At 52.0% G+C, this 22,586-nt stretch overlaps 1 protein-coding gene across 9 annotated transcripts in view; it reads right to left on the bottom strand.

Annotated features, from left to right (window-relative positions):
- NCOR2 (nuclear receptor corepressor 2) overlaps positions 1 to 22,586 on the bottom strand; it is a 258,314-nt gene that overhangs the window by 90,806 nt on the left and 144,922 nt on the right. For 5 of the 9 annotated variants that reach the window (XM_076352524.1, XM_076352529.1, XM_076352530.1 and 2 more), the window contains exons 8-10: positions 18,400 to 18,452; positions 6,044 to 6,110; positions 453 to 640 (exon numbers count right to left, since the gene is read on the bottom strand). In XM_076352524.1, coding sequence (XP_076208639.1) covers positions 453 to 640; positions 6,044 to 6,110; positions 18,400 to 18,452 — 308 coding nt within the window. The remainder of the gene's footprint in view (positions 1 to 452; positions 641 to 6,043; positions 6,111 to 18,399; positions 18,453 to 22,586) is intronic. The other 4 variants (XM_076352527.1, XM_076352535.1, XM_076352528.1 and 1 more) reach the window with 1 other exon arrangement.

The following is a 22,586-nucleotide window of genomic DNA, read 5'->3' as shown; positions in this document are numbered from 1 at the left end:
CGTTCCTATAACCTCGGCAGACCTTTCTTCTCCCTGCCTATGCTCTGACCAAAGCATGTGCATGTATTAAATCATTGACATGGACCAAATCCATCTGCAAGTCTTGTACGCCTTCATTTAGGCCCACCAGTAAGGCAGTAATCAGTGCCGTCCCAGCCAGGCGGCCCACACAAGGGAGCTGCCCCTTGCTCCAACACGGTCAGCCGGGAGATCAGCAGCAGAGGGGAGATGGGCAACCGCATTCCTGACATTTTTCCTTCTCTCTTGGCTCTGTGCTGAGCCCCCCTGGGGAAAAAAGCAGCAAAGCTACTTGTCTGCTGGCTTTGCCTTCGACTAGAAGGGGAGAAAAGGGACCGATAGCCATCCCAGCCTGCTCCTCCCGTGAACAAATCCCACACCCATCCCCAAAGAAAAGAGAAAGGCTGTCCGATACCAGCTCAGCCCCTTCCTACCGCTTCTCCTCTAACCTCTGCATGCGCTCTTGCAGTTCCCGCTGCTTCCGGATCTCTGGGAATTGCTTCTCATAGTATTCCCGCACTTTGCTCTCTTTGGCACGGCGTCGGGGGTTATTTTCGATGCGCTCCACTTTTTTTTCCCAGGCCTCCATCAGCTGGTCATAGCGCTGGCAAAACTTCTGTTCCTGAAAGGGCAGAGGGAGAGAGGGAGCTCAGGAGACGTGCCTGGGAAGGGCAGCTCCTCCAGGTCTGTCCCTCGATGGCTGCTCAGGCTGAGCGTGAGTCACGTTGCTTAAAGAAATACGGTTTATTAGGATATGGACACGCTCCAGGGTCTGGGACCAACCCAAGGGTAAATTCTCAAAACAGGCCATCAGGTACCCTCAGGCTTTTCCCTTCCAGCCCCAACATCTTTGGTGAAACCAGGACTCTTGCCCAGCGTGGCTTTGCCCACCCACCACATCTTCTGCCTGAGCATCCTCCAGCGCCTTGGGTGCTTGATTCAGCAACCAAAGCCCCAGTGCTGGGGAGGGAGAGCCCCTGCTCCGACATGGCTGGCCACGCACGGGGAGAGGGCAAGTCGCCTGCCTGAGGCCACCAAGCAAGAAGGGACTGAAACATGGCTTTGGGAGGGGGCACAGGAGGGCAGGAGAGCAGGTCCCCACCATGTGAGCAGGGCGTGCACAGAGCTGTAATTTCGGAGCCGCCAGCTCGCCATGCCAGGGAGAGGCTTGCTGAGGCGCCCGCAGCCGGGCACCCCTTCCCACCCACACACACCGTCCCTGGCACTCATGGCTCCGCGCTGGCAGCGCCGACAGGACTGGGGCCACAGGGCAGCTTTGTGCACAGGCCTGGCTCCCCGAAACCAAGAGCCAGGCACCCGGCCCCTGTCCGAGGCCATACGGCTTGGTGGGCCGGCCGCACCGTGATACCCCCAGCTCCTCCACCGTCCCAGAAAACATAAGTATTTTTCCAGCTGCTGCTCCTCCTCCTTTTTGGCCCAGGAGCGGGACGAGCGCATCCCCACCGACGGCAAACCCAGGCTCTGCCAAACGCAGCGCTGCAAGGGGTTTCCGTGCCATGTAGCCCCAGATGACATCCTCATGGCACACCCACCCAGCCGCCCACACAGGTCCAGCACTGCACTTCTCCCTGGTATTTATGGGACCAGCCCAGTAACCACAACTTTAAAATATCATTTGCAACACAAATAAGCCTCCCCCCACCACCTCCCGAATCGCTCCTCCCTCCTCCAGCCACTCTCTTGCTGGAGGACAACACCCACAGAGAGGTGAGGTCCACACCAAGAAGATGCCCGGCCACGGTCCCCGACGGCTGCAGCGAGTAACAGGAGCGGAGCGATGGAGCCCAGCCTCATGTGAAAGCAGCTGGGTGACCAGAGGGGGTTTTAAGGTTTCATTTTGAGTGAAACAAATGCCTTCTAGGCCCCAAATCAGGAAGCGAAAGCAGGTGTCACTCTGCAAAATGATCAATGGCAAACCCCAGGTCGCCTCCTGCCCCCCCCCCCCCTTTCCAGAACGGGCGGCTCAGCACCGGCACACTCGGCACCACGCTCGGCACCGCAGCAGAGACAGGGGGAATCCAGATTTCAAAGAAATAAACTCATCTCTTGCCATCACCGCCCCACGACCAGAGGGAAGTCCGAGGCTGTAGGATTTCCCAGATGCACTCTGCTCTCGTCTCACTGGCTCTCAGCCACCAAAAAAAAAAAATAATGGGGAGAGGTAAAAATAACCCCAAACCAATGGAAACGCCAGGTCAGGAGGCAGCTGGGTTACACTGAGCCAAGCGGGTCAGCCATGCCATGGACCCCAAGCACCGGCAGCTCCGCAACCCGTCGCTGGTGCCAGGCACCCGCAGCAACCCACGGTCGGCGTCACGCCGATCCTGAAACATGGGTTTGGTCCAGCCATCCCAGACCCGGCCATAACCCAAGCGCAGCAACACGTCTTGTGATCCCCATGGCCTTTTGGAGGTACCTTGACAATTATGTGGGGTGGACAAAGCACATCAAACCCCGCAACTGATGCAGACTAACACTCCCCCCCGCAAATAAATTAATTCCCATTTGCTCGCCCGGAGCCAGAGGCTTTCCTGCCCCACACACATGCACAGGAGATGCTTGGGTTTTGGCAGGAGCTAAAGGAAACGGCCATAAGATGAAAGCGAGGAATGAGAACAAAACTAAAAATGCCCTAAAAGCCACCAAGGGGAATCTTGCCCTGCGGGCGAGGAGCTATAGGTAATGCCAACAAACCGCGGCAGCTCGGAGAAATCACAGCTGCTGCGTTTTTACCCCTCCTGAAGCGATGCTATCAGCCCCCCTGAAAACGAGAGCTCCCACCCTGCCAGCAAATCTGCTACATCCTCCTGCTTTCAGAGCATCGCATTTGGGAAGAGGCTAAAAATACCCCGCAAAGTTTATCAAGCCTCAGCGCCAGGAGACAGCCGGTGCCCCGTGCTGTGTGCCAGCCCGCAGCGTGGCTGGGGGACAGCCCAGCACGAGGGCTCGGTCTAGTGAAAAGCTTTGAGGCTTTGAAAGGTTTTTCATCCGCCGTGGGAATGAGCTGGCGCTGGGTCCCGCATTGCCACTGCCCCGGCACAGCTGCCGGGCTGTTTCGCAGCAGGTGGGGCAGCTCTTTTTCTTCCTTTTCCTCCATTCTTTGGGACAACTTGATGAAATCTTTATCCAGAACTCCTCTTTTTAAGGAACTGGTATTTGCAGATGGAAAAAAACCATCAATGTCACGCTCTTGATTTCCCCAGCAGCGTGCTCACACCCCGGCAGCGGGGCAGGCAGTACCAAAGCTCCCTGTTCACACAACTCGGCCCTCCAGAGCACATCTCTGTTACAGACCGGCTGAGCACTTCTGACTTGCGCCTGCATTCTTAAAGCCCCTTCCCACCATGGAGCAAAGAGATCCTCCCTGCCACGCAAGCTTCAAACCCCACCACAGAAGGGTTGGTCTGCAGCATCCCTGTCTAGCACTTTTTGGTCCAGCTGGGATACATGCTCCCTGCAACTTTTTGCCATCCTTCAAAAGCCAAGATTACAGGCACCTTATAGCACTGTGCATTCCCTAGATCTTCACAGCTTAATCACCAGGAGAAGCTCCCGGTCAGGTGCTTCAGGAGCAGAAGCGTCTATTCCTTCTTCAAGCATCCTCTGAGCAGCCTTAAACAAGCGTGTCCATTCCTGAGCAACCGTCTGTGCTGGCTTTTAGCATCGGCGCTTCCTCTGCTCCCCTTCCCGGCTGGGCTCACCAGCCCATCAGCCTCTCAATCACACAAGTAAGTGATGGCGAGCCAAATCGGACTTGACATGCGTATCTAAAAATGGATGAATAGTAACGCCGCCGTAGCAGCTGAAGGCAGTTTGTAGGCTGTGCCAAGCCTGAGCCCTCCCCGCAAGCCCACGCTCTTGCAGCTCCAGGGAGCGGAGCAGCTCTTTGGAGGGGAGGGCAAGAGCGAAGGTGACAGGAGGAACCAGTCCAATTGCTACGCAAGCCCCACGGTTTTGTTTCCCTGGCTGATGGAGATAAACCTCTCACAGCCAGAACAGCTCCCTTTACCCTTCTCTCTCTGCAGCATCATCCCTCTGATGGCAATTAAACGTCTTCTGCTGTGCCGACCTCGGTGGAGGCAGGAAGAAGCCCTGCAGATCCTCTGGTGGGGCTCTCGGGGCTGGACCCTGCAGGGACTGAGCTCTGACCCTGCTCCAGCCAGCCCTGGGCAGCAACAATACCCCAGAAAGTAAAAAAAGCCAGAAAGAAATGTAGGCACATAGATGGGCTTTGCTAAAAATAGGGTCTGATACAAAATAGGCAGAAAAATAGCTAAGCGTACCCATTTTGCAAACAGAATCAGCAAATGTATTCACTTTGCAAATTCAGCAACCGTATGTTGCCTATTTTGTAGAATAGGCAAAATGCTTCCCTAAACTGAAAAATCCCCTTTCAAGGACACTGAATAAACCGGCTGGCAGAAATTCACCTATTTTGCATGACAGGCAACATTACTGCAAGCCGTATTTTAGGAACTGTGCTCTTGCAGCCTAATTAAACCTTTTTCCCCAGCTCCTCGATATTCACAACAGAGCGACTCACTCTAGATTTAGCGTAGTAACCGGCCATTTCCACCAGAAAGCAGCTCCTGGGCAGTTTCCCTCTGGTTCCCATAAAACCACACGATGTTTTGCAATCCCTGTTTTGAGGAAGGGAATATTGATCCGCTTCCCACAACTGCAGAAGTCCTCAGCTGCGGCAGGCGAGGTGCCCTGAGCAGCTACCTGACTGCCACGCTGGGTCGCACTGAAGGTGTAAGCTTTGCAGCCCCTTGCTGGAAACCTGGAAGAAGTTTTATCATGGAAAAGACTAAACAAACACGTATTCGGACACGAACAGGAGACCCAACCATCCCTTTGGAGTGCAAGATCTGTAGCTTTTGGAAGATTGCTACAGGACGTTGGGGGAAAAAATGAAGCACAGGAAAGAAAAGGAACATGCTTTTATTCACCATAAGTAAGAAAATAATTTGATCACTGGCTCAGAAATATCTGTATTGAAACCTGCTTTTAAAGGCAGAGCCTTCAAACCACTTCCCAGGCTGATTATTTTGAATTTTTCCAACAATTCCTCCCAGCCAGAGCACTTCTGTCCAAAACCAGCACTAAGGACATTGAGAAAACCTGCACCACTTGCAACTTAAGACACTAACACCAGCACCTGAGCCTGCCCCAGAACAGACACCGAATCAGGAACCGGTATTGACATCTTCCACATAAAACGCAAAGCCCTGCATCACGAGCTGAATCGCCCTTCACGGAAAGACGCCACAAAATCCACCTTCCCGGTGGGGCCATTGGTTGCTTCTGGCATTTCCCCTTCTGTGCTGGTTTCGCCTCCCAGTTCCCGCCGGTGACTACCGCAAGCAACTGCCAGTGCCAAAAACGTGTAAATTCTGTAAATCCCACTTGACCTTTCTCCCCTCTTTACTAGGGACTTGCAACAAATGCTTTTGAAGTCTCATAATAAACCCCACCTTCCCCCTTACCTAACCAAGAACTGTCTCCTTGAAGGACACTGGAACTATCCCACAGGCAAAGCTGCCTAGAAATGAACTGGCGCAGAGCTTGATTTTTGTTTTAAACCACAAATTCCTAGCCCATCGCTCTGTGGTCAGCTGGAAAGAGTCAGATCAGCCTCCAGACCATTTATCGGAAGCAGAGTCAGCTTGTTTCACACCTCTCTTAGGGTTCAATTACTCACAAAATAGACATGTACGCTGTGAATAGGCTCTCCGAGATCAGTGAAGGGCTCTGCAGTGATTAAGCCAACCCAGCGTGTTTGCTCTGCAGGGGGTACTTGTGGAGGGAGGTGCTGCCTGCAGCAGGATCGGGGACCTCTTCTTTACATCCAAGTTATTTTAAGCATAAGAGATGCCACAGCAATGCAACAGGCAAAGTACTGAGCACCAGCACTTCTCTGCTGGAAAACGTCCTCTTCTTTCTCACATAATAAATTACGCTGCTTTATACAACTAAACTAAGGTATAGGGGAATCACTTACCCACTGTTTGCGAGCATGATTTCTCCTCTTAAAGTACAAAATTAACTTTTTCCGCATTGCCTGGTTTCTGTAAAGAAAAAAAAAAGATGAGATCAGATTAACGAGGCGGCTAAAATCCAAAGCCTGGCTCTTCCCACTCCCAAAGGAGTTCACAGCGCAGTTTCCACCTTAACTCGGAATTGCATCAACTTCAGAGCCGCAAACGCGGTTACCTGGGGACCTCGCGCCAGCTTTAGAGAAAGACCAACAAACCCTCCAACACAAGGAACTTCACCCACATCTGTTGGTAAAACCGGGACTAAAGTTGAAAACTAAATTAATAAACTCCCAATTCTGCAAACCTTTACCGTGTGCTCAGCGCTGAACATGGGCAGATGTTCAGCTCTGCATTTACCAACGGGTCAGGCTGATTCTTGATTATTTTTACATTTTGATCTGCAAAAACCCAATGGGGTCCCAAGAGTTGGGGGGCTCAGGCCAAGCTCTGCGTGGCAGAAGGTGGCTCCCCCCCAGCACCCCCTGAACAGAGGCTACCCTGAGCCGCCCCGGTCCCCAGGGCCAGCAGTGAGGGAGCTGTCAGCGCACACTCCCAAGGGGTTATTCACACCCGGGCTCTGAGACGCTGATAAGGAGGCAGGATTGCGGCAGGGCTCGCAGCACATATCTTCTAACCTTTTGCTTTCTTGGAGCTGTGCCTAACAAAGCTGCAAACGAACCAGCCAGGAAAGTTCAGCCACTTGCAGAATTGGGACCTCGAGAGAAACTAGCCACTGCAACCGCAACCAACCCGGCGTCTGCCCAGACACCCCCCTGGTTTCTTCTTCTTTCTAAACACAGCATGAAATAATTGCTCAAAGAGAAGCAGTGCCAAAGCAGTAAGCGGCGGGAAAGGCTGCACGGGCTTCCAGAGTCTGCACGAACCGGAGAGCTGAGCTCCTGCAGTTGGTCCTGTTACTAATATTCACAGCAATAAAACCTCTAGGCAAAAGGTAGAGACCAGGGGCAAAGGAGTTTCCTTGAGCCTTTTATCCCGATTAAAGGCAGAGCTGCGGTGTGTAATTACTGATCAGAAGCTTAACAGTCTCATGTAGGCATGTTCTGCAGGATTTAGCAGAATGGAAAGACACCCTTATTGCTTCCTCATTCCCCTCCCTGCCTGGTTAGTGGGGAGGAGAGAAAACACCGTCCTCCCCCCATAAATCCCTAAACCTAATCAGCAGCAAAAGAGACTGGGAAGGGGCAGAGAGTCCAGCTCACTTAGAGAGAGGACTGGGGGCAGTTCTGGCTAAATTTGGGGATGGAGAACATCGCAGAAAGTATAAAAATTTTTCACTTTTAAAACTCTCTTCTTGCTACACCACTAAACCATGCCCTGGCACATACGGGGAACGACAGTGATCCCGCGGCAAGCGCTGCCCTGGGGACCCCAGGTCCCTCCAGCCCACCGCCAAGGTTGCACCTCTGCTCCGGCAGCGTGCCGTGGGATGCCAGCCCGCCTGCACGTAGGGACCCGGAGCAGGGCCTGGGGGCACCGCCATAGTACTGGCACCCCATAATCAGCAGGTTTATTTAGGACAGCAATTCCTTGGGCCTGGGGTCTTCAACCACCAACCTCCAAGATCAAGTACGGCTGCTAGAGGAAAGGCAGCAGGATTTGGGACAGGGATGATTTCTTCTCCAGCACAGCACAGCCACACGCAGCTTTGTGGCCTCTTTTTAGTTTACCAAGGAGGAAACACATCGGGCTTGATTCTTGGTCCTAATAGTACCGTTCGGATTTTGTAACTTCTGTTTTCCCCTCTTAATTAGTTACCAGAGGTATGGGATACACACGGAGTCCCTGACGACTGCCTGAGCTGCACTACATCTTCATTCCCTTTGACTTTGCCTTGAATGCTTTGATGCAAAAATACACCTTAATTTCCATGGTAGTGCTAGCAAGCGGCACTCCTAACTCCTCCTACGAACAGAAAACAACAGCTACCGGCTGGGAACAGACTCCAGTATCCCCAGCTCGAGCCACACAGCCCCAAATCCCCATGCACTCCCAATTCCAGGCAGCACCAGCACTGGCAGAAGGCACAGCCAAGCGATGGGGCTGAAGGCTCCTGCAGAGCAGACACTTGGATCCACAAAGGTTTTGAGCGAGGGCTGGAATATCAAGCCATGTCCTTTGATTCTGTTTCAGAAATCAAAGTGGCATTGATCTTTGGGGGGAGGGGGGAATCTAATATATCCATGCACAGGGCACTTTCTGCCTTTGCTCTTTTTCGACAGCATGTTTACAAAGGACCCGCTGTTGTTCTGGGCTGCACTGCAAAGACGAGAGGCCACCTCATTAGATATATTAATAAACATTGCTGCCAAAGGCTTCTCCCGGCTGGATCACACAGCGTCACTGTCTTTTGTTTCTGTCTGGGTGGTGCATCCACCAAGGAGCCTCAAAGAGGGTTGCAGGCGACTGGCTGAGCTAAACCTCACCACTCACCTCTGTGCAAACAGCATTCACTTGCTTTTAAAAATTAGGGAAACTGAGGCACAGAGCTGCAGCGATGTCTGCCCGCTTGTGCAGGGAGGGAGGCATAAGAAACGAGGAGCGGGGCCTGTGCTGTGCCGAATGCTCCAGAGCATCCATCTCTGGACCCGCAGGCGAGGTCGGTCCAGCAGCATCCAGCACCCGTTTGCCAGCCCTGCACACCAGGCGCTCCTCTGCCCACCCACAGACTCTCCTCCCAACCGAGCCCCGGCTCCTCACATGCTCCCTCATCCCTTCGCATTGCACACGGTGAGCTTTCGTCACCAGCTCCAGCGCCGTGTGGTCCCACAGCGTGCAGCAAATCCTCCTGCAGAGACCCCGTCAGACAGATTTCCTTCCAAGGCTTCAGCTCTGTGCGAACAAGCTCCGACGGGAGACTGTGCCCAAAAGACACATTCCCATTGTGTTTGTTTATTCCAATTCTGATGGAAACTCTAACACTGGGAAACCACTGGGGTGATGCTAATGATGATCATGTGTGCGATGGCCCACCAGCAAGGGGTCATGGATTGTCCCTTGGGGCCAGAACAGCTAAAATCAACCCCTGCCCTCCCCACGCCAGCCTGGGTGACATCCAGGAGCAATGTGGGTCTTTGACACGCTGCTGCTGGATCTGCCGCACAAGTTATCAGGAGACAGAAGAGTAAATGAAGAAAATTTGCAGCTCTTACGCAGCTGATGGGTTGCCTTGAGTTTTGCATCATGGCTGACCTTGAAAGTGCTAATACAGGCAAAGACTTAATGGCTCCGCAGCTGCAAAAATCAGGAATGCTTTGAAAGCCGGTGTATGTTTACCACCGCCAAGGCTGCAGTAATCAAAGAGTGAAAGGACTAAAAACAACAACAAAACCCCCTCATGCCCTAAATGTTTTTGCCACTTCATTTTTTTTTTTTTTTTTTTTTTTTTTTTGCATAAGGTCAACCTTTCAAAGGTTAATACAATCTTGGTAAATATAAATAGGCTTCACAGTTTATCTTGCTACATGTACTGCTGTTACTTAGAAACCATTTGCAGAGAGGTTAATTCGGGCCACATGTCTCCAAAGCACACGCTGTGCTCCCTGGGCAAATCAGAGAGCCAAGCACAACGGCTGTGGCACAGGCGGGGAAGGTAAGGGCTGTCTGCTGGGAGTCTTGCACAGAAATAACCAGCATGGAGCAGCACATGGGAAAGGTCATTCTTGCAGTGCACCAATCCTCCTTCATCGTCCTCTTCGGCAGCCCAAATCCTTACAGCTCCCCGCCTGCGGTTTGCTGGTGCACACGAAAAGCATCAGGGATGGAGCCCTGAACCTCCACGGGGTGAAGAAATCAGGCAGTTCACAGGCAGAAGGAATAGAGGCTCCTTAGATAAAGCAACAGTGACTCTCGTGGACAGTTTTAAGTATTGCTGTGCTGGCACATGACACACCATGCCAGGTCAGGAGGACGTGCAAGTTCTCTGCCCTGTCCTTGGCCGTGCCCCACGCAGGCTGGGATGGACCCAGCGAGACACGGAGCCCACCCAGCTTCTGGTGAGCTGGGGTTTGGGGGCTGCCAGATGGCACATCCCCATCCTTGCGGTCAACAATTCATCTAATCACTGCTGGAACCCACCTGCGTTTCTGCCTTCCCTGCGGCCATGGGCCCCACAGCTCCCTGGTGTGCCTACGGGGAAAGCCCTTCTTTCTGGTAGGCTCTCAGCTTCACGTAGCGTCCCCCAGCACCGGCTGCAATGACACCGTGACTACACGTTTCCCACTCACCTACTCCAGAGCTGCCCTGGTTTTATACATTTCTAACGCTTCCCTCTGAAGGCAGCTCTTCGCCGAGGTGAGGACACGATGCCCAGTTACCTTCTCTGTGCCAAAAGCTATCCCAGCCTTTTGGTCACCAGAGGAGCTTTCCTGCACCTTCTCTGCTCCTCTGCAGAGAGGGGAGTTCAGCCAGTGCGGGTCACACCACCACCACAGCCTTCTCCAGAGAGACATCGACCCTTTGAGCTTTTGCAGACCTCAGGCACGGAGTCACCTCCAGCCAGCCAGTCCCCAAAACAACAGCTCTCGTCCACGCTCGGGGACGTGCAGCCTCACACTGGGAGCCCAGGGCTGCTGCTTCTCTCTAACCGCTCTGCGAATGCCTTGAGGATTTCTGTCCTCATTGCCAGTGAACTCAACCGGCAATGATCTCCTTCTACCATCCCAGCAGGACAAGGGTAAGCCGAGTCTGCCACGGAGGCTGTGGGCGATTCAGGGTTTTCCCCACATCAGAGGCCCACCGTTTGTTTGTAGTCTGGGGTGGCAGAGGCTCCCAGGAGCAGCAGGTCACCTGCTTTGGGGGTCAGGTATCAACTGGACGAGTGCAGCAAGAGCCCCGGTACCAGGTACCAGCCTGAAATGGGGCACGACCCAGGTGGGGAGCCTGGGGCAGCCCCACCAGTGCCCAGCACTTCCCCACAAGCACCGGCAGGCAGCAGGAAGAAACAGAGATTAAACAAGGTAAACCAAACTCAAAACTTGATGTTTGATTGTCACCTGCCACCAGCACAGGAAGCAGGATTCAAATGTTATCTATAATTTTGGGTGCGATTCTGCAAGAGCTTTTCATCCTTGCATAGCTCATTCTACAGCCCCACTGACCTAACCGGTGAGCCCCACACCTGAGCGTGGTTCTCAGAGCCAGCCTCCAAACCACGGAATGAAATACATCTCCCACTCCAAGCAAGCAAAGGGAGCCCTGTGGGAGCAGCTGCGTCCACCTTAACTGGCTTGGCGCAAGGTTGTTTTTGTTTTTTGGCTATCACAATGGAGCCCCTCAAGGAGAGAACCCGTAACTCTGACTTTTGAGTTACTTGGCTCAGGTCCACACGAATGACTTGGCTATGATCCCTCCGGAGGCTACAATCTTAAAAGGATGTGCGCGCACACATGCGCGTCGGTGCTGGTGTGTACACATGTGTGGACGCCGCCAAAGCCCTGGGATAAGACTCCCAAGGATACAAAGAGCCAATGCACCGTAGCACACCTGGCCGAGCCCGCCTGCAGAGGCCTTCAGCTGGTGCAAGACGAGATGAAAGGAAGTTTGCTATTTGATCAAAACTAATCAGGGGTATTTAATTACACAGGAACGTCTTTCATCAAACAGCCAGTGCAAACAAAGTAGAGATCAAGTCTGCAAAGAGCGATGGGAAGGAGGCAGCGAGCAGCTGGCAAAGCCATTGTACAGCGAGATTGATCATGCAGGCGAGGGTCGGAAACGGAGGAGCCTCCTGGTAACTCCAGCCAAACAAAGCGCTGCCAGCGAGACTGGAGATCTGCAAACCACGGGACCCGAGGAGCACAGCAAGAATGCTCCAAGGTGAAACCAGCCAAGAGGCAACGGAGAGCGTACAGAAACAGTTGTGTCCCCCCAGGTATGCCCGCTCCTATGCATCGCTGATGCCAGGATCCCACGCCGCAGCTCAGGGCAGTCACTGATTCCCTACCCCTCTAGCTGCAAGACGTCCTGCAGAGAGGGCAGGGAGCAGGTCATCCTGTTCACGGGTCATTGCACTCATTCATTTCTTTGCTCCGAAATGGCGGGAGCACACAGCTCCAGCTGGTAATACACTGTAACCTATTAACCCCAAGGCAGGGCACGTTCCTGGAAAGCCAGCTGTTTGGAGCAGTTTCCTTGCAATATCCAGAAACACTTTCTGAGGAAGGAAAGCAAAGCAGATCTTCAGTTAATTTATCCCAGAGCCCTTGAGCATTGGGATGGACTAAACCCCCAGCACCATCAGTGCCTCTGAACGGAGTGGCAGAGGTTCGTAACTCTGGATGTACAGTCGGGCAGGCTGTGTTTGTGCCCAGAAACAACACTCAAGAGAAAGAAGCTATCCAGAGGTCTCCCAGCTTCTCAAATCACGTCCTCTGCAGGTCCAAAATGCATTCAGCTTTGGAGGTCCAAAGTCATCACTGTAATCCATGAAAAAGTTTGCGCTGCTAATTCACCCGGCGGTTCACATGTTGAGGCCAGTGCGATGCTTGTGCTCCAAGGAGGAGATGCCTTCGCAAACATGGGTGCCTTGTTATCAGAGCCTGCCCTGGCCAGACCCCCAGCACAGCCTGTCCAGGTCCCCGCGGTGCCATCTCCTTGTGAAGATGTTCCCACCGAGATGCTCAAGTGACTCCCCTGGGCAGCAGCTACATCCATAACCACAGTTCTTAACATCAGATGGGAAATTCATGCCCGTCCCCTTTAGCACCTACGAGCTTAGGACCAAAATGAGGCAAGTGCAAGTACAGAAGCACTTCTAGCCACCCGTCAGGCGCCTGTCCTATACCTTTGCCTTCCCTCGAAGCCCAAGCTGACATTGCAAGCCCAGGTGTTGCAAGATAGTCCACCCAAAACCAGTACTTGGCTGGTTTACACTTTAGAACTCTTCACAGTTCACTGGCAAGAGAAAGAAGCAGAAGGTTGCAGTGTGTGTCTCCATCATTTAGTAATTCATCACAAGGTAATACTTCTGCCCTAGCACATGCCAACAGAGAATAAAAGAGAAGAGAAACCTTGAATGGGATGAGCGGGGAGCTGCTAGGTGAATTTCTAATGAGGAAAACGTCTACAAGCACTAATAAAAAGACCTGAAAGAGAATGCATTAGTAATGACAGGGTTTGGAAGAGCATTTGTGTTACATGTCAGGCTTTGACGATGAATTTAGAGGCAATCCAGTGCTACTAAACCCCCTAAACAGCCAGTAATGAAAAGATGACTTAAATTTTCCGAAGTGACAAGTGATTTGGAAAGCTGTAGTTGTTAGATTTTCAGAAGAAGGCTGTTCTGCTCTTTTGGGAGACAGGGGCGAGGGGGGCATTTTGAAAAGACAAAGATATTCAGAAGCCCCTAAACCTCTCTGAAAATCCTGACTTCAGATTTTGATTCTGCAGAGGCAAAGTTCCCCCCCCCCCCCCCCGAAAAGCTATCAGCTGCAGACAGCAACCCAGATGTGCAAATATTAACGGTACACACAGCCTTGCTGCCGCTGGATCTGGATATGCAAGAAAACGCAGAATCACACCAAGCTCTTGATCTGTTTGAACTGTACACTCAGACCCTGGTTCCCCGACACCTCTCCAAGCATTTCAAGGGGATGCAGCCTGGTTTCACCCCAACATTTCTGAATTTCAGCGTAAAAGCAAGGAGAAACTCTTGAAGGGAAGGTTTAAAGCAAACCCTGTGAACAGCACCTTGCACCTACTTACCCTGGGCTTTTCAGTTGTCCTTTTGTGTGCTTTTTCAAGGCTCAGAAGCTCACATTTTTGCTTTCAAACGCAAATCCCACAGACTATGATTTTAAGATGACTGCTTCGGGAAAGGGTGGAGGAGAGTCCTGCCGGGCTGTTTTTCATGGCTGACCAAGCAGGAATCTCCTGCCGTAGAGATGAAGGCCCCTTCAGAGAATATGTCTCCAGGTAGACAGCAGGTAATTGATCCTGCTCATGTGAACAACATCTTGTCATCTTTCAAACACTTCGAGGAAAGAAGGTTAATATCTTTGGTGCCAGGAGTCTGGAAAATACACAAAATCACTACCATGGCAGGGTAGGAAGAGCAGCTCTCATCCTTGTACATCCAGCTGGCAAAACACTGAAATAAGAGATCTAGACCAGATGCGCTGGTGCTTAACTAGTGCACAAGCAGCGTCCTCTGCATTTGTTGCTGTATTTCAGCAAAATAAAAAAAAAAAGGGGGTCTTTGCAACCTCCTCAACTGATGCAGAATCATTCAAGTGGCCTCCAGTTGTGTTCGGGGCTGCAACGCATCTCGGAGGAACCTGTCAGTCCATTGCAAAGCCAAAAAAGTCACACCTTGAAAAACAGCAAGGGCCAAGCTAGCTACGGGGGCAAAGCTCACCCCATCCCTATGAAAATGAGGGCGCTAAACACCATCTTGCTCTCTTCTTTCTCGATGAGACAGTGGCAGAGCCCTTCCCTCCAACAAAGCAGGTATTTCATACAGAAAGGACACGGTCCCATCAAAGGTAGGTCAAGTCTTTGGCACAAACCACTCAGCGGTGCCTTAGATCACACGGCAGATGTAGCATACAAAATTAACCACGTTTGCTCGAAGCCTGCGCTCGCAGGTGAACCAAAGGGACGCAAGCAGATGGGTAACAGAGCACAGCGAGGCAGCTAAATAGGACTTAAAAGCTTTTGAAGCTGCTAACACTGGAATGAACTGGGGCATGAAATTAATTTTAACTGTACTGAATAGGAGACAGGCCATAAAACTCCATGAAAATAAGAGACCGGTAACATTTTAGTAAGAGTAGAAATTCTCCCCGTAACTCCCCAGTCAGCTCTATCAGCATAAGTGACTCATCCCAACTGAAAAGCAAAGCAAACAAGCAGGAAGAATTAAACTAGTGTTGCAAGGCGGAGAGTACTGCTGTAGAGAAATCGAGGAATCCTGGCTTTGTGATATTCAAATGCCTTCCCACTGACACTTGCAAACATTCAACTGAGAAAAAAAAATCCACCCTAGGAAATGTTTAAGAAAAAGAAAAAAGGTATTTGTGAATAGTAACAGCCTGGCCATCCTCCTGTGCCCAGGTATGAGGCTCCAAACCAGCTTCATGTGGGAGCAGTTTCTATTTAGCACAACAGAGCCAGCATGCAATGAGGTTCTGTGGACAGAATCGCAACCTAGATGGTTTTCCAGCAATCTGCCAAAAGGCTTTTCCATCATGGCTAAATCTGCGTAGGGTGAAGTTGTTCGGAAGAATCTGCATCCAATTACACCTTGGCAAAATATAACCTGTGGTGTCCTGGCAGTTGTCCTTCTGGTGCTCTAATGCATCTGGCTGATGTCTCCCAGCACCCCGAGGATTTACTCCATCTCCTACCGAAACAGCCACCTCCAGACTACGGAGCAGAAGCTGCTCTTCCAGAGCAGAAAGGCACAAACATATTAAGAACAAGGAAAGAACAAAAAATATCTTCAAACGCAGCCCACGGAGAAGTTGTAGGTAGGATTTGAACACCCAAGCATAACTTGGTCAAAACAGAGAAGTTTAATACCCTTTCATCTTGGTCAAAGGACCCTGAATTATTTGTTTGGAAGAAATCACTGAAATTTTGATTTTCTATCTGCCTCCCAAGCATCCAAATGTCCTTTAATGTGCAGCAGGGACACAAGAGATGGGAAAACAGGACACGCCGATTTCTCTGCCCGTCCATCAACAAGTAGCAAAGTGCAGTTCAGACCCCAGGACCTCTGAGACAGGCCCATGGTCAAAAGCGGCAAACATCTGGAGCCCAGATCGTTCAAGGGCCTTCTGCTGACCTAGATCTGTGAATGCGCTCGGCTGGCATCAATAACCAGCTGAAGGCAGCTAATTGCGAGGTTTCTGGAAGGAGGAGACGGAGGCTTTTCATTAAAACGTGTGGTTTCCTTCCCGTATTTTTGCGGCATTAATTACAGTGAACATTAACCCCAAGCCTGCCTGCTCCAACCTCTCCTTGGTCTATCACCGCCACCACTATAGCCACACGAGAGGGTTGGGATAACCCTACAGATGCCTACAAAGGAAGGGATGGAGAGGAGCACAAGCTCTGACGGCACGGGAAGCTGGTTTGACGGGGCTTCAAGTCTCATTACTGGTTTCACTCCTGACCTGCGCAGTCAGTTCCCTCTTGTTTGCACCCGCTTTCACACAGCAACCAAAGACAGGAAATCGTTTAAATCACAGGAAAATGTGATCACAAACCCACAAATATTGGCAGGGGAATGGAGAGTCCGTGAAGTATCTGGATCTGCTTTTAACTCGTTCTTTCAAGGACAAAACTAGCTATCAGCTTGAAATTGCCACCTTCAGTGCCCGGCTTGTGATGGCCATGGAGCCCTTCAAGAGAAGAGGGGGGTCAGGGGACCCCGAGAGATGGTGACTGCCGCATGCCATCAGTGCCAGGGGTGAGTCACAACCAGCAACACAGAGAGCACATCCTTGGACCAGCACTTGATTCCGTACAAGGTGGTTTATCAGCCGTCAACCCCCTGAACTGACAGCAAAACAGACTTCCAAAAGCAGGGGCCTGCAAGCCCGGCAGGGAGCACAGACCCTCTGCCAGGCATCATCACCTCTCCCAAGAGTAAAATCGCCACCTACTTCATTAGTCCTGCGTTGAATCAGTGAACTGGAGGAGGTGGCTCGGGTTTTGTTTGCTTTTTTTACATCTTTGCAGCTAGAAAAGCACACCTGAGCGGTGAGGGCTGGGGGAGGTGGCCAGGATGGAGGGCACACGTCTGCATCCTCTGCGCCCCTCAGAGCTGCCTTCACAGGCAGCGTATCCACCGAAGACAACGGCCAGAGGAAATGATGGGAGACCCAGGCCAAAGCACACGAGTGTCAAAATCCTGGGGGGTGCTTGCCCAAGACTGGCGGCAATATCTGCCAAGCTCAAACGACCAGGGGTAAATGCACTGCCAACGCAAGGTGCAAAGGAAACATCTGGAAGCAAAAAGCTGTTGGGATTTCTCAGCTGCAGGAAAAGCAATCGTTTCCCACTGACTTCTCCGTCTGCTTTCCCTCCCCGCAGAAGCCTTCTCCACCCTCCCCACCCACCACCAGGAGACGATGCTCCCCTGCCTCAGGGGTGCATGACACAGCAGCACCCTGGGTTTATTACCAGCACCCAGGCCAACACCGAGTACCTGAACACAACCCTCGCATTTAGGGTGGCAGTGCCCAGCGCTGGCAGCGAGGCTGCTCGGGGACCCGCTGAGCCCTGTGGGAGCCGAAGGGCTCGGGGTGACTCTGGGGTTTGAATGTTTTACAGCGAGTGCATTGCCTGGATGACACAGGAAGCCTTGGGTGGAGCAGGAACCGAGCGGGGCCGGGCAGCGAGCAGCAGGGTCACGTCACCAAACCCTCCTCCTCCCCGCAGCCCTTGGGGACAGACAGCACCTAAACACCACCAGCGTCTACCATGCTCCCCTGCAGCAGAGCAGAACAGCAGAGGCACATTAACTTTCCCTATAATCCCCCTGGCATCAATTAACATACTGCTGAAAAGCAAAAGATTATTAACTTTTGTTAATAGATTATTAAAGATGATTATCGCCAGCTGACCGAGCCCATACCAAAATAGACACGCTGCAGGCAGCTCAGAGCAATCACTGGTTCATTCAAGGCAGATAAAAGTTTCAGATCTGGTTTGACTATTTACATTTCCAACAATAATCACAATTATCGCTATTCTCATTATCTGTTGTATTTCTTCTATGTTCAGGAAGTCACTGTGGTTATTAAATGCAGGTTGATGATTAAATCGTGTATTGAGGTGATAAGTCAAATTAGATGATTGCTAAGTCTCAGTAAGTATCTTTGAAATAACCACTTGTTATTAGACATTCAAGAGGTGCTTCACGAAAATCTAATTGTAATTGCAACTTTTTCATTTTACCTCATCTTTCCCACATGCAAACAGACACACACGCACTGGCAGCTGATTTCGTACTTCAGTATGCGTGAAACACAGAAGAAAGCACCCAAAGTGCGTGCTCTCTGGGAAAACACCAAAAGACCGGGCCAGGACCCACATCCACCCCCCCTGAGAAAATTAAACAGCACCTTCAGCATCCGTCTGAAGCTACAGCTCCCAACTGCTGGGCTCCTGGAGCTGCTCCTAGAGCTGATTTGTGCTTCAGGCACCCGGAGCAGCGAAACACCAGCTCTATAAGGATGCTCGCGATTCCTCGGCAGCTTTAACTGGGGTCTAGGAGCGAGCTAGCATCCCTCCCGCTCCAGCCTAATGCCTAACCTGACATTTAAAATAGCCTTTATTGCCACGTACTTACATTTTAATGTTTTCATGGTATTGCCTGGTGTCTGAAGGCTGGTTGTATAATGGCTGAAATAAATAAGAAAAATGAAGGCATAAATGGTACGGTCTGACATTTAGAAACTTAAACCCGTCAGAAGCGCCGCCGCCTCGGCACAGGTTCCCGTCTCCCCGAGCTGTGCCAGCCCAGGCGCCCGTCCCTGCACCCCCCCAGCAGCCCGCCCGTCGCCCCCAGCCCCGCTCCTCAGCCATACTGGAGGGTGCTGGCTCCTGGCGGTGCCGCTCGAGTCACGGTGCATCCCGGCTCAGCCCGTGGGAGGGCAGGCAGTGCTCAAGCGAGCTGGCTCAGAACAAGCAATTTGCGATGTAATCCACATAAACACGGCACGGCGGAATACGTGGTTGTTATTCACTGATTGAAAAACGCAGTGCGTTTTGGAACATATGACACGGGGGAGGCGAGGGGAAAGGGGGGCTTGGGGAGCGGGAAGAGACAGTCTGTGCGCTGCAAATTGTTATGTCTACGCCGCAAAAGCCTGCCTGAGCTCTCCCAGGGAGCCAAGCACAGGCAACTGCAGGCAGGACAAGTGTTCACCCATGTGGTTTCCAGCAACACCAGGGGCGGGTTGGTCCCCAAGCATGTCGCCGCAGTCCGTCAGCACCCATGCGTAGAGCGATGCTCTTGTCTGTCCCTCAGGAGGGGCGCTGGGCTTGGGTAGGACAAGTGTTTTGTCCAGGGTTGCCCTTTGGAGAGCCCAGTGACCGTGGCTGTCTCCAGCACCAGATGTGAGCACCCATCATGGAGCTGCTCTGCCCACCGCACCCTCAGTGAGGACATGTCAGGGCCCTCCACGGGGAGTCAGGAGAGCTGGATCCATGCCTGGCCACCTTCAGCCGGTCACTGCCCCTGCTACCTCTCCCTTCCCATCTGCAGGGTGATGTAACCTTGGGGAACCTGCCACGATACAGGGTCCCACCTCTGGAAGGGAGAGATGCCACAGAGACCACGCTCGATCCCACCTGTTGTGATTAACAGCTCAGGCCGTGCTCCAGGAGCTGCCACCAGTTGTGTCCACGTAAGCAGGCTGACAGAGTGCTCAGGATCAAGCCTTTCAATGCTTTTCTGGTTACCGGCTAAGCTGATGTGAACATGCCCAAGACTGTGCTAATCAAAAGCTTGCCATGGCCCAACCATCATCAGCAACTGGGCGCCTAATGAACGTAGCTCCTGTCCAACCACAGAAACATCACCCAAGTTTTCAAGCAGTCCATCCACAAACTTTCACCGAACCAGCTGTGAGCGATCTAACATCTGTAGCCAAACACAGGCAGGGGGATCCGTGATGGCTGGGTGCTGGCTGAAGGCAGCATCCTGGCCATGGCTACATACGAACCAGCTCACCTTCCTGCTGTGGTCATATGGCTGAGGCTACACTCTGGGTCCACTCAATTTCATCTCAGATTAAACACAGAAAGGAGCAAAACATCTGCTGAACATCTGCTCAACCAGGTGAGCAGCACTAGGAGGACAGGACCTGCAAACACAGGTGGGTCCCTTTCTCCTCCAGTTTGAAGGTGGTGTTATTCTCACCTCCTCCACGGTATCTCCCCATCACTATCACAGGTGCTTGGCACAGAAGCTTGTTTTTCCACACAGCCAGCCTGTCCCTACTGCCCTGTAAAAAACAGATACTGCCTCACCTCTCCTCTGCCACACACCGGGACAGCCACATCAATCTGCACAGAAAGGAGACTGGGTGTATCTCTCCCTACTCTCTGCAGCCCATCGCCAGTGCATCTTGGCACCAGCAGGTCATCAGCTTTTTTCTTCTGGCTGCCCTTGGACATGTCCCTCTTCGCTGGGAAAGCACACGTAATCCCCACGTGGAAGAGGCACGCAGAGGAGCCCAGGCAGACAGACATGGCGAGATGAACCACCATATCCCAGGAGGGCTGCGGGGCTGCCAGCAGCGTTCGGGCATCTGCTACCCTGCGGGGGGACGGCGGGCTGCAAGTCTGCCAGGAGACACCTGCAAGGAGACACCCAGCCACCTTGTGCTGGCAGAGCCAGGGCAGACGAGAGGGACAAGCAGGTACCCCAGAAGGAGACATGTTCTCAGTGGTGTCCCAGGAGTACTGGGACATACTCCCCCAGGAGTATTTCTATCATGAATCCTCTTAGATCTGCTGGTCTGACTCCAGGCTCAGAGCTGGCTGTGCACCTCACACTTGGAAAGCTCAGAGGAACACAGACATCCGTCTCATCACGTAGCTTGAGAGAGGCAGGTCTGCACCACAGAGAGAAGAAATCAAGCCGTGGCTCTGGAGCATCACGTCCACAGTCACCCTGGGAAGGCTTGACTGGGCTGCCTTGACCAGCGACTGCCTCTTGGAAGAGGACTGCGGGAACTGGAAATATTGATAAATAGAAGTGCCTCTCTTCCCTCTGTGCTCATAAAAATCAAAGCAAAGAAGCTGGCATGTGGCGAGTTACAGAGACCTTCCTCCTGGGAGAAGGCGGTGGAGTAAATGTTTTGGTTTGCGCCTGGGTTAGAAGATGCTCATGTGCACGTGGACATCACGGATGGCCTGATGCCACTCAGCTCACCAAAGGCTGCTGATTCTTTTCCACTACTACTTATCCATGATATAAACAGCCACTTAAATTCTTGGTTAGCAAAACTAAGTGTTAACAGACAAGCACTGGAACACATCACTAAAAGAAATGCCCAGACACTCAGAAATAAGAAACTCTGGGACCCAAACCCAACATCCACATGACACCAGCATCTCAAAGAGATTTCTGTCTGCACAACAGCCTCGGCACTGCACCTCAGCCCACGCAGTGGAGCAAGCCCAGGAGACAAGTTCTACCTACCCCATAGAGAATATATCCTCATAGACTAAATAGTTAAAGAAACTTTATTTTCAACAGGGCAGGGACTGAGAAACAGCATCTTCCCTCAGAGCCATCCGCAACCTGCACAGAATTACAACTTTCTCAATGAGTAAGCAGAAGTAAAGCTGACAGGTCAGATGGGTAAGGTGACATGTTCAAAACATCCACAGTGTTTCTCCAGGGTAAGGGACATGTAAGGAATTTCTCTGGGGGTTGACATTTAAGAAAAACATAATTGCAATGCAAAGCTATTACTGGAGAAACCTCGGATTTACTGAAAGCTCTTTAAAAATAAAAGAGTGAAAGGTCTCAATTGCTTTCTGGCCATTGCAGTGTTCAGACTACACATCTCAGTGACATTTCTCCCTGGGGAAAACATGGGGCCATTTTTAAAATGGTATTGCTACATGGCAGGGATGAAATGAGCAGAGTCCTGGTTTACTGAGCCACAACCTGCTCCTGAGCTAGAGGGGAGCGCCAGCTTCCTGGGACCTGAACCAGATCCCTGCTTCCCGGGGATCCCTGGGCAGGGGTGACCTCCACCGTGGGGACAGGGAGCCAAGCCCCAGCCAAGCGGAGGGCAGCGGCTGCGACTGCGCAGCACACCGGTGTGTTCTGCATCAGCTGGGGCTGATGTAGGGGCCAGGGAAGAGGTGCAGGGCCACCCAAAACCCCAGCAGACAGGATGGAGAGGCACCAGCAAGGAGTGCCACTTATGGCACAGGGATTCAGGGACAATTCTGCATGTTTAAAAACCCAGGAGCACAAAAACGAGGATCCTCTGAAGAGGATCAGACATGAATGACACCTCTAAGATAAAAAGCGCAGGGCCAGACCTCGTAAGGTCAAAGCAGTGAGAAGCCGGGAACCAGCAACAAACACTTGCTGCTTCCTTGAGACATACAACCCAAGGACACCAGTTTCAGTGAAGAGCTTGTAAGCCTGAAAGCCCAGAGGGAGCTGTTTAAAAGACTGAAGTCAGGATTTAGAGTTTCCTACCCGAGCTGGGCCATCTCCCAGCAGCTTCCAACTTGACAGGAAGCCCATCACACAGACGCAAAACTTCTGGGTAAATCCCTATTTATGCCATACCGGATCACTCTCAAACCCCCTCCTTCCAGCTAACGCTACAGGCAGCCTCAGTAAGCCCATCGACATGCTCAGGTGATAAGATTTCTTTCTTTGCCCAAACACAAACCCCCCAGAGCAACCTGCTGCCAGCAGGACAGAAGGCAGAGCCCCGCCACGGCCCCTCCGACCATTAACGCCAGCACAAGCCAGGGAGACGCAGCCTCTGGCTCCGT

Source organism: Aptenodytes patagonicus, chromosome 15 (genome assembly GCF_965638725.1).
Source record: "Aptenodytes patagonicus chromosome 15, bAptPat1.pri.cur, whole genome shotgun sequence".
In the NCBI taxonomy this organism is placed as follows: Eukaryota; Metazoa; Chordata; class Aves; order Sphenisciformes; family Spheniscidae; genus Aptenodytes; species Aptenodytes patagonicus.
Note: the sequence above shows the minus strand (reverse complement) of the source record. Positions and strands in the feature narration are given on the sequence as shown.